Source organism: Notamacropus eugenii, chromosome 1, assembly GCF_028372415.1.
Source record: "Notamacropus eugenii isolate mMacEug1 chromosome 1, mMacEug1.pri_v2, whole genome shotgun sequence".
Lineage (NCBI taxonomy): Eukaryota > Metazoa > Chordata > Mammalia > Diprotodontia > Macropodidae > Notamacropus > Notamacropus eugenii.
In genome coordinates, this window is record NC_092872.1 from 533,862,821 (window position 1) to 533,875,242 (window position 12,422).

The 12,422-nt window shown below is 39.9% G+C and overlaps 1 protein-coding gene across 2 annotated transcripts in view; it reads left to right on the top strand.

Moving 5' to 3' along the window:
- EHD3 (EH domain containing 3) overlaps positions 1 to 12,422 on the top strand; it is a 53,601-nt gene that overhangs the window by 17,412 nt on the left and 23,767 nt on the right. For both annotated transcript variants that reach the window (XM_072634109.1, XM_072634110.1), the window contains exon 2: positions 517 to 693. In XM_072634109.1, the coding sequence (XP_072490210.1) occupies positions 517 to 693 (177 nt within the window). The remainder of the gene's footprint in view (positions 1 to 516; positions 694 to 12,422) is intronic.

Consider the following 12,422-nt stretch of genomic DNA (forward strand, 5'->3'; position numbering starts at 1 on the left):
AAAAATAGAAAGGTAGGAAGGAGATTGGTTATTAAAGACTTTTAAAAGCTAAATATAAGATTTGATATTTGATCCTGGAGGTAACAGGGAGCCGCTGAAGAGGATTGATTAGGAGGGTGACATGATCAGACTTACACTTTAGGAATATCAATTTGCCAACCAAGTGAAGAATTAACTAGAAAAGGGAGAGAGTTGTGATAGGGGGACCAAGCAGCAAACTGTTATAATAACCCAGGTGTGAGGTGATCAAGGCCTGCACCAGGCTATGGACAGTGTCAGAGGAGAGAATGGAACACATATACAAGAAATGTTGTGAAGGGAGAAACAATAGAACTTGGCAGCTCATTGGATGTGGATTGTGAGAGAGCTAAAAGTCAAGGATAATACCTAGGTTGTGAGCTAGGGTGGCATGGGAGAATGGTGGTACCCTCTGCACAGCACTTCAAAAATGTATGGGCCATTATAATTGTTCCTTATGCAGAATACCGGAATCAGGCCTCTTTTTGCTTTTTCCAGGTACTTACTGGAACAGGACTTCCCAGGCATGAGAATCGGACCTGAGCCCACCACTGATTCATTCATTGCAGTGATGCAGGGAGATGTGGAAGGAATTATCCCAGGAAATGCACTGGTGGTCGACCCAAAGAAACCCTTCAGGAAACTCAATGCTTTTGGGAATGCCTTCTTGAACAGGTTGGTGAGCTGGGCCCTTTTCTGTCTCCCTTTCCTTAGGGGCTGCAGCGGAAGAGGTAGAATGGAAACAGTAGCAGAAAAGAAAAGATACAGTCAGCTTTTTTCTTAGACTTCCAGTCTTTATTGTAACCAGAGGACTTTTCCCCCCTCCCTCCTCTGCTGTTGGTATCTTGGGTCATGCTGAGCTGAGCCAAGTCACTCTCCATGTGGACAAACATGAATAGACTCCTCGGAGTGGCGAACACCAGGCCCATTCACTGCTACCCAGGGTGGGGGCCAGGGCATCAAGCCAACCTGAATTCTCCTTGCCCTTCTTTCTCCCTTCTCCGGATGAGTGTGACCCAAGCTGCCTCATCTGGTATATTTGTTTCCTGGTGGTTAATCTTAGCCTGCCTGGAATTTGGTTCAAAGTCATAGGATTATAGATGTAGAGATGGAAGGGACTTTAGAGGTCATCTGGTACAACCTGTTCATTTTAAACATGTGGAAATAGAAGTCCTGGAGATGTGAATGAAGTTACTCCCCCAAGGTCCCGAAGCTAGTGAATGGTAGAAGTGGCATGTCAGTCAAGGGCCCCTGACTCAAAATCCAATGTTCTTTCCACAGCCATAGCTGCCACCTGGGAGGGGTGTTAAATCCCAGGAAGCTGCTTAATCACCTAGCTTCTAAGTGTCAGAGGCAGGATTTGAATCTAAGTCTTCTGGATTCCAAGCCTGTTGCTCAGTCTACTCTGCCTCCATGCCCAGCAAATAACATTTTTGTAATGAAGATGCAGATGAGGAAACTGCAAGGTTGGCAGGCTGGCAAAATTCTGTAGTCCCATAAAAGGGATCGCCAAAAAAATAAATAAATAAACCCAGGTGATTATACAAACTGCCAGCTAATAAAAACAGAAAGTTATAGTTGCAAGTAGAAGAAATTTTTAAGATTATCTTGTCTACTGTGCTCCTCCAGAGAGAGAACTGATTAACTCTGAGTGCATATTGAAACATTTTTTCACTGTGTTCATTTTTCTTGCCTTTTTTTGCAACATGGTTATGTTGCAAATATGTTTTTCATGACTTCATATGTACCATGGGTATCATATTACTTTCCTTCTCAGTGGGTGGGGTAGGGACTAGAGAGAGGGAGAGAATTTAGAACTGAAAATGAAAATTTTTTTAAAAAATGTATTATCTAGGCCAATCCTATCATTTTGTAAAATATAAAACCCAGAGAAGTGAAAGTTACATGACTAGTTAATGACAGAGCTGGCATTAGAACCCAAGTTTTGAGTTCATGCAACTTGAGAATCAGTTGAGGTAAGTAGATGTGCTTAGCCTGGAGAAGAGGGATTTAATAGGGCCATGGCAGCTGTGTTCAAATGTTTGTGGGCATGTAATTATGATAACCAAACTTGGCCCCTAACACGATGAACCTTCTACCTTCTTTATAGAAGTGGAAGAGGATGGCTGTTAAAGGTGGCATGTACTGTCAGACTTGGTTGATGTGTTGATTAGTTATGCTAAAAGTTTTTATCCTTTTATTTTTATTCTCTGTTACAAAATGGTTCTCTGGATAGGGAGTTATAATGGGAATTTTTTTTACATATGAATTGTACTTGGTGGCCATGGAGGTCTCCTCCAACTGTCAGGTTTTATGATTCTGGTGCCTCTGAGCTTGTGGTGCCTCAGAAGCTTCTGAAAAGCTTCTGGAGGTTCAGTGACATGTAATATTGTGCTCCTACCATTCATGCTGCCTTATAGGGGATGTGGAAGAAAGAGAAGAAACAATGCCTGTCCTCAAAGAGCTTATATTCCAATGAGGCAAATAAATTTAGCCCAAGAATCAAAGGAACAGTACAAGATAGAATGTAATAAAGTACAGAATTTCATGGTACAGTTTATAAGTGTTGTAGATGTTCAGAGGGGAAGAAGTTCAGTGAGGATCATCACCAGGGCAGAGAAGCTTGAACGATGAGTTGGATTTGGAGTAGTGGTAGACATGCTCCATGGTTGGAGGTGGCATACAACCTCAGTGAAGGCACAGCATCAACCTTCTCTCTTCCTCTCTGTTTCCCAGTGTTTGCTCTTTTGGGCCCTTTAAGGAGGGATATTTCCCTTCACAGTACTTTATTTGGGGAGCAGAGGAGAGTAGCCCAAATGTTTGGTTTCAGACATGGTCATGGTGGCCCTTCCATAGGCACTATCTTTGGGAAAGAGCCTGTCATCGCCTCAAAACAACAAGAGGCATCAGCTTGACTTAACTAGAATAGAGGCTGACTCTGAGAAATGAGTTTGGATACCTAGAGCTGAAACAGTTTATTTAAGGGCAGTGATAGCCAGGCAGAGATTTTGAACATAATTCAGTACAAAAGAATGACCCACTGAAGTTTTTTGAGCCAGTGAGTGATGGGATAAAGGCTTTGATAGTGGGGTTCTGGATGGATTGCAACAAGAGAGTGTTCTGAATCATATGGTGTCTGGAATAAAGAAGGTGCTAAATAAATGCTTATTGATTGAAGCAGAAATGTACAGGGCACATTTAACAACAAGCTCTACAAAAATGTAGCCATGACATGCACTTTTAAGTTTAATCTGTATTATTAACATTTGTTCCATTACTTCCTTAAATCTAGACAATCAACAAAATAATAAGCCAAGCCCTAGTTTTGAAGCATTTGTTGATTTCTGAGTTATAAATGTTCTCACTGAAAATTAGCAGTCAGATAGCTAGTTTTGAGCTGAATGTATCCCATCCCTGGCCTAGTATCAGGAGGGCTATCTAGGAAGCAGTTAATCAGGTGTAAAAGAGCAGGGCATAAGTGGAATCATAGAATTTTAGAGTCCCAAGAGGGGTCTCAGAGACCCTCTAGTGCAAGCCAGACCTGAATAAGCCTTCCCTCTGCAGTATAGCTGAAAAGTGCTGATCTAGCTTTTACTTAGTTCTTTAGTGACAAAGAGCTGACTACTTCCCAAGTTAGTCCATTCAGCTTTTGCACATGCCTGTTCATGCAAGTTGGGGCAGCTGAGTGATGCAGTGGATAGAGCACTGGGCTTAGAATCAGGAAGACTCATCTCCCTGAGTTCAAATCTGGCCTCAGACTCTTACTAGCTCTGTGACCCTGGGCAAGTCAGTTAACCTTGTTTGTCTCAGGTTCCTCATTTGTAAAATGAGCCAGAGAAGGAATGTCAAACCACTTCAGTATTTTTGCCAAGAAAACCCAAAATGGGATCATAAAGAGTCAGACACAACTGAGAAACAATTGAACACCAAAAATTTATGCAAGTTAAGTTTGATGTAAGTTTTTTTTCTTACATCAATTCTCATTTTCCACTCAAGGTGGAAGGATGACATTGGGAAAGGAGAGGAAAGAGTTGATGTAAAACATTTTAAAGTAAAAATTGACAGGATTTGGTGAAATGACAAAGTGAACTATGGTTACAACCTCAGTGAAGTTACAGGGATAATCTCAGTATATACTTTAAAAAAAAAAAAGATGTATATAATAGAAATCCATGGTACAATCCTCTTTTTTTTTCCTGTTCTTTATTTTATGGAAAAGTTCATGTTTGTTGATGTTTAAATTCATAATCAAAAATAAAATAAGTCAAAGATAATAATGACACAGGACAGTGGTTCTCAAACTTTTTGATCTCAGAACTCCTTTAGACAATTCTCTTAAATAATGAGAACCTCAAAGAACCTTGTTTATGTGGGCTGTAAATATCCATGTTTATTATTAGAAGAAATTAAAACTGATTTTTAAAAAATATGTATTTTATTCACTTAAAATAACAATAATAAACATGGTAACATAGATAACATTTTTAAGAATAATTTTTTTCTAAAGAAAAAAAGAGAAAAATGCAAAGAATGGCATTGTTCTACATATTTTTGTGAATCTCTTTAATATCTGGCTTAATAGAAAACAGCTGAATTCTCATATCTGCTTCTGCATTTAATCTGTTATGCTGTATTGTTTTGATTGAAGTAAAAATCTGGCCTCACACAAATATGTGGTTGAAAAAGGGAGGATAATTTTAATAAGTAAATGATGTCATTGTATTATTAAGGACATAGTCTTTACCTCAGACACCACCAAGGACCACATGGATCACATAGATCCATGGACCACACTTTGGAATTGTTGGTATAGTGGACATATTGCTAGGGCTGGAGTCAGAGAATTTAGTTTGAAATCCTTGTTTTGGCACTAACTGCTTATTTGAACTTAGGCAAGTGAAGTTCCCTGGCCTTCAGTTTCATCATCTATAAAAGGATGGGGTTGACCAGATGACCACCAAGGTCCAGGGGTGTGGTAGCGTGTTTAACATAATGTTTAACAGCTGACTTCTGGAAAAAATGTACACAACACCCTTTTAAGTTTAATCTGCAATATTAATGTTTTCTTTATCACATGCTTAAGTGAAGCCCTGATTTGCATGTAGTGTTTGCCAATTTCCGAGGTGTGAATGCTCACATTGAAAATTGAACAGTTGGGGAGAGCTGGTACAAGCTGGCTCAAGCACACTGCTGAGGTCCCAACCAGTCCTAGTCTTGTGATGTAGGATGGTGCTATTGAGAAGCTGTTTTAAAGAAAAGCCAGAGATTGGGGGTGGGGGGGGAGGGGAGGGTGCGTAGGGAGAGAAGTAAGGGGAAGGTGATAAATTTGATTGTAAAGATGCAAACTATGAAATGATGGCAAGACATCCAAGTGAAAATATGTAGTAGGAAGTCTCTTGGAAACTAATAAAGATGAAAAAACCTTCTGGCTTCAGGGAATCCTGTGTTCAAGAGGGCCCTTCAACCTCAGCAAATGTCGGAAGCCTCAAGGAAAAGGTGATGTGCTGAGCATTAGGGTAGTGACCTTTATTCTTCCTCTATCCCTTTCCTCTGGGGAAGGAGTGTTTCAGTTTCTTCTTCCCCTAAGTCCTTATTGCCCCTCAAGTGCTGCCTGCATATGAATGCCAGGCGAGGGAATCTGGGACCTCCATTGCTAAGGCAGTTATCTCTGTTCTCCAGGGCTTGACAGGATGGAGCTAGATGTCCCTGTCATGATCCTTCATCCTCATCAGGATTGTTATAGAAGAGTGCTGCTTTGTAGGATGAGATTCTAGGATCACTAGCCTGTTTAAACAGGAACCTGTCTCAATTATCTATTTGGCAGATGACCCACGGCTAAAACTCATGCCAGTTTCCTTCTCTCTGCCACCAAAACACTAACTCTGGGGATGGCCATTGCCAAGTGACTAAAAACAAGTTTTACAATGAGCGTAAGGGAATTGAAAGGTAATGCTGCAGGCAAAATAAATCATCAAGCATATCTGAAAGCGGATTAGATGTGATTTTTGCATTTTAAAAACGTCTAGTAATCATTTGGACATATAACATTAGTGCTCAGGTAAGACGATGGGCCTAGGGGAAAAAATGGCCTTATCTACATAAAGATAGTAGCAGAAGCCACAGGAATGGAAATAGATGAATTGAGAGTTCAGTGGCTTACCCTAATCTAGAATTAAGTACCCATAGAATTTATGTAGACGTCTCCTTACTGGCATGTATGCCACAGGATTCCCAGGAATCCAAATCAGGGATTGATATCAATGTTTTTGAAGGGAGAGAAATTGAGGTTGAGAGGAGAGAAAGGATTCATCTGATGTCAGTGAATGACAGAAATATAAAGAGATAGAGGACAAATGGTGAAGTGTACCTCCTATCTCTCTGCAGAGAGGTAGTTGATTATAGGTGCAAATGAGGTATACAATGTCAGAGAGGCTGGTGGGTGGGTTCATTGTTTTGCTTAACTGCACATATTTATTACGAGAGAAGGTGCTATAGAGTCTGGGAAGAATCACTAGGAAATGAGTGATGCCAAAAAAAAAAAAAAGAAAGAAAAAATGTCAAAACACTTTAAAAAGGGGGAAAAGGAGTATAAAAAAAAGGCACTGTTTAATATCATGGAAAAGGATCCAAGATAGGAGTCAGAGATACAGGATTGTACTTTTGGATCTACTATCAGTGACTATTTGACCATAAGCAAGTCATTTGAGAGGTGAAATTTTATTTTAAATTATTTTCTTCATCACTTGTGTAAGTGAAGCCCTGATTTGTAGTCTTTGCCAGTTTCCAAGGTGTGAATGCTCACATTGAAAATTGAACAGGTGGGGAGAGCTGGTTCGAGCACACTGCTGAGGTCCTGACCAGTCCTAGTCTTACAATATGTGATGGGGTCATTGAGAAGGAGTCGTAATGGGAAGCCATTGTGGTTAAAAATTATTATTATAAATATTTGTAATAAATTATTATGATAAATACATAAATTTAAAATATATATTATATGATAAAATATATAATCATGTATAATATATTAAAAATAAATAAATGTTTAGTGCTTAAAGGTTTGCAAACTGCTTTAATGCATTATATAATCCTCACAACAACCCTATACTGTATGTGAAATTATTATTCTTATTTTTCAGATAAGTAAACTGGGGTTCAGATAGGTGTAAGTGACATCAGCTCTGCCCATTCAAGTTGGCTTCAGCTGGGTGCCGAATCAAGTGACTTACTCTCGGGGAATTCCCTCAGCTGCATAATGACTATAATAATTCAGAAGTATCAGAGTTGTTGTGAGACTCCAGTGAGATAATATTGTTAAACCCTTTGCGTACATCAGGGGAGTGAAGGCTGGTTGTCATTCCTAATCTTTCTGTGCCTTCTCTATTTCCTCCTCGGTCTTAGCATTATTACAGCACTACTGGGAAGATGAAATGACTTACCAAGCTGCAAAGCCCTGTACAAATGGAAGGATTATTATTCTAGAGTCCTCCATGAATGCTTAATTAATTCGAAGCGTTTTGTCACTTTGCAGAAGTGAATAGCTGCTTGGCCATAGATCCATCATCCCCAGCATTGAGTTGGATATGCCAGAGAACCAATGCTATTTTCCTGTTCTCCCCTAGACTGTATCTGACTTTTTTTTTTTTTTTGGCCTCTTGTGAATATTCAGAATGTTTGAGCCAGGCACCTCCCACCTCCCTCTGCCTTAACCTCCTACGTGCTTTCTGGCTGGGCTCAGGCATCAAGTGGGCAAAAAAGTCCTTGCTCAGGCCCTTGGAGCCCCTGCTGCTGATAAACAGGCTTGTATGGAGTGGGACCTGGCAGTCATACTGGTGAACAGGACACGTTTCCCTCAAAGGCATTGCAGGAATAGCCTAGTTTCTCTGATACACCTACTTGAAAGATACCGTTGAGATTTTTGCTCTGGAAGAATGTGTGGGTCCGACATTATAAAGACCCACAAATCATTACCAAATTCCAGTTTACAGGAATTTCTCCCCCCTCACCCTGCCACCTACTCTTCTTATATTTTAATAACCTACATATTGCTTTGAGAGTAGGTAGGCTTGAAAATTATACATTCATGTTGAATTAAAATGGGGGAAGGGGGACAAGGGAATAAGTATTTATTAAGTACCTACTATGTGCCAGGCAGTGTGCTAAGTGCTTTACAGACCTAATCCCATTTGAGCCTCACACCCACCCTGGGAGGTAGGTACTATTATTATCCCCATTTTACAGTTGAAGACACTGAGGTAGACAGAGGTTAACTGTCTTTTTACGAGTCACACAGCTAATAAGTGTCTGAAGACGAATTTGAGGTGGTCTTCCTGACTCCAGGCTATCCTTATATCGCTGTGATCTTTTTTGTTTTCATTCAGTCATTTTTTAGTTCCATCTGACCTTTTAATGATCCCATTTGGCATTTTTGTGGCAAGATACTGGAGTGGTTTGCCATTTCCTTCTCCACTGAATACAGTGGATCCATTTATCAGGTAATCAGAAGTTGTGACTTGCCCAGGATCACACAACCAATAAGTTGTCCAAGCCTGGATTTGAACTTGGGTCTTCCTGAATCCTGGCCATGTACTCTATCCACTGAACCACTAGCTGCCTCATATTACAATCTTATAGTTCTTCAAAAAGGGGAGAGTTCACAGAACCATAGTTTTAGGGCTGGAAGGGATCTTAGAAGTCATCTAATTTAGCCTCCTTATTGAAGAAACCAAGACCCAGAGAGATTAAGAGGCTTACTTGCCCAGGTCACAGAGGTAGGAAGAGAGGTCAGATTTGAACCCAAATTTTCTGACTCCAAAGCTCAGAGTTTGCCCTCCATTGTTCTGGATATTGTACACATATCTTGTCCCATTTCTCAAGAGCTCAGGTTGTCTTTTAGCCTCTGGGTTTGTTCACCCTCCTAGAAGATCTATGACTAGGTTATATTCATCGTCATTCAGGATAGAAAGTCATAGGAGTGCTGGTGAGAAGTTCTTTTTGATCTCTACTAAAAGCAGTCTTATCTGAGAAAAGGTCTAAATTACTGTAAATGTGAACTTGGATTCTTCTATTTGCTAGAAGAACTGTGAGTCACTGGGATATGTTCCCAGAGCTGGGGTGAGTGGGGGAAGGTGGAGGATTAAATTCTCTTCTAGAGAATTTCATTTTTAAAAAGTCAGGCTGCTAGCTTAGTAGCAATACCAAACTGCATGTATATACTTCTAGTATCTTCTCTCATGAGTGATTATTATCCCCATTTTGCAAGTAAAGACTTTCAGATACGGCTACAAACAGGCTGTAACTTGCCTGGAGTCACAGAGCCAGGATATGTCACTGTGCTGGGTGCTGAGGGTGTACAAATTAAACAAAAATGTCCCTTGAGGATCTCACAATCTACCCACTAATTTACTGTGTGATCTTGGGTGAGTCAGCCTCCCTCTGGGTTCTGTTTGCTCATATGTCAAATGGAGTTGCTAGACAGTGTAGTAGTGTGGAAGGAGCACAGGCATCAGAAGATGGGTTTAAGTCTTTCTTTCCTACCACTAGCTTGCCAGGAGTCCTCAGACCAGTTGGTTTACTTTTCTGGGCTACGATTCCATTGTTTGTAAATCAGCAGATTGGATCAAATGATCTCTAAGAATCTTGACATATTAGAGCTTCACCTTCTACAGGAAGATTTTCTCAGATCTGGCTTCTCTGCTTCCTCCCCTCAGTGATTGCTAGGGACTTCTCTCTCTAAATTTTTCTGGATTTATCCAACTTTTATACTTGTCTGTATACGTGTTGTCTTCTCCAGTAGACTAAGCTCCTTGAGGATAGGTCTTTGTATTCCCCATTATCCAAGAGACTGCCTGGTACATTGGGTTCACTAAATAATGCTTGTAGGTTGATTTATTAACCTAGCTAATAGATGTCCATTATAAATTTACTAAGGAGATAGTAGTGAATGTTAAGGTCAGACAGAGAAGATTTCCTGGAGGAGATAAGTTTGGGGTCCCATTTTAAAGAGGAGAGATGGAGACCAGTAGCTAGGAAGGATTGAGAATGTCTTCAAATATGTATATGGACAGGGAAGAAGCCCCACTTGTAAGAGTGTGGCATCTTTAGTTTTCTGATCTGAGATCTGGGGCATGGCAATGCCTTTCACCAGAGTTCCTTGAAGGGGAACCAGGTCTTATGTTACTATGTATCTCAACCTTTTGGTTAGCATGGTGTTTTACACATGCCACTATTCAGTCAGTTGTTTTTCAGTTGGATCCAAGTCTTCACGATCCCATTTGGGATTTTCTTGGCAGAGATACTAGAGTGGTTTGCCATTTCCATCTCCAGCTCATTTTACAGATGAGAAAACTGAGGCAAACAGGGTTAACTGTCACACAGCTAGTAAGTGTCTGACACTAGGTTTGAACTCAAGAAGATAAGTCTTCTTGACTCTAGGTTGGGCATTCTAACAGCTGTGTCACCTAGCTGCCCCTTATACATGCTTAGCTAACGTTTATTGAATGAATGAATTTAATTGAGGAAATGAACTTTGAGCTACAATTTGTGGTCTAGTAGAAGAAAAGAAGCCAGAAAGAAAAAAGGCAATAGAAACCTGAAAGAACATAGGGGTCACATAGCTATATAGTAATTGACCTTTGGAGTCCTCTAGGCTGCCTCATATCCATTACTCCTATTGAGTTCCCCAGATCTAGCAATTGGTGCTACAGTAAAGAAAAGAGGCCAGCTGGGACTAGTGGATCTTATTCAAAGTCAAACCCCTGACTTGTCTGACCAGAAAGAAAGAACTCTAGGTTTGGAGTCACATGATCTGGGGAAAACCCCTGCTACTGACTTGTGTGATCTTGGCCAATCACTTTGACTCCCAAGGCTTCAGTTTTCCAATCTGTCAAATGGGGACTTTTGAACTAAATATTCTAAGGCTGTGGTCAGTCCTACCATTTAAGGCCATAAATTAAGATCTGAAGGAGATCTCATAGACTATCTGATCTACATACAGCTTCATGATTTATTTCATTTTTTAAAAATTCTAGACTTAAACACCAGTTTAAATTTAAATTTTGGTCTGCTATATACATAATAGAATGGAAAAAAGAGGATTGTGCATAAAGCTGCAAGCCTCTGTTATGTACAGTCATATAAAAATTCTTCATTTAACTTTAAAAACCATCCTGCTAGTCTGTAATTTTTTTCTGGCTTTCCTTTTTTCTGTTACCTTTTGTGCATTAAAAAAAATATGATGACCGTTTTTCCCTTTTCTTTCTTTTTTGGATGCCTTAAATACACACACACGTGCACATACACACACACACACACACACACACACATACAAATTAAAGGGGGAAAAACACCTTTTAATAAATATGTTTATTCAAGCAAAACTAATTCTCACTTAGGAAATGCCTGTTCCTACTTAGGAAATGCCTGAAAATGTGTGTCTTACTCTGCATCTTAAGTCTATCCCGTCTCCACCCCCCACCCTTAAGCCTCCATTTTACAAATGAAGAAACTTTGGCCCAGGAAGGCTATGATTTTCTCAAGGTCACATAGATGATAAGCATCAGAGTCAGTATTTGAATTTAGGTTCTCTTACTTTAAAGCTTTATTTTTGTATAATAAGACCCCAGATAATAACATTTGGCATTTATGTAGTTCCTTCTGGTTTGCAAAGTATTTTATGTATGTTAATCTATTTTGAGACTCACAATAACCCTGCAAGGTAGGGGCTCCTATTAGTCACATTTTACAGATGAGCAAACAGAGACTTAGAGAGACCTAATTACTTGCCTAAGATCACACCAGATGTTCATGTCCAAGTCAGAGTTTTTAAATCCGAGTCTTCCTGACTTCAGGTGTAGTGTGATACCCACTATACCCCACTGCCTCTTAGTTTCTAGGCTTAACTTGTTAATGATTGGCCACATAGATTTTTTTTTTTTACTGCCTTTCCCCAAAGGATATAAATTCAGCTATATATGTCACTATGATATATGTACGGAAGTAACATTTGGATCAGCTGTGCCTTATCCAGGAAAATAGTTGCTAAGAGAAATTAAAAGCTTTATTCAGATACTTGAGAAAATAAGTCTAATGCAGTTTCCTAATTAGAGATATCCAAACATTACTGGTGGCCTTGGCAGGGGAGTTCACCATCACTGAAAATACTCAGGCCAATAGATGCTGGTTGATTATTTTTCAGGGATTCTGAAGAGGAGTTATACTTTGGGGTCATATTCTGAAGTCCCTTTCCACTCTGGGATTCCCCAGTTCTTCAAAGCAGTATATGTGACTGGAAGCTGGATCTCATTGTTTTTTTCACCACCTCCTCCATTCCCTTTTCCTCCTTCTGTCCCTCCCCTTGCCCCCACTAAAAAGACCCAAGGCTTCCAAAAGGAAAACCATGTCAGATT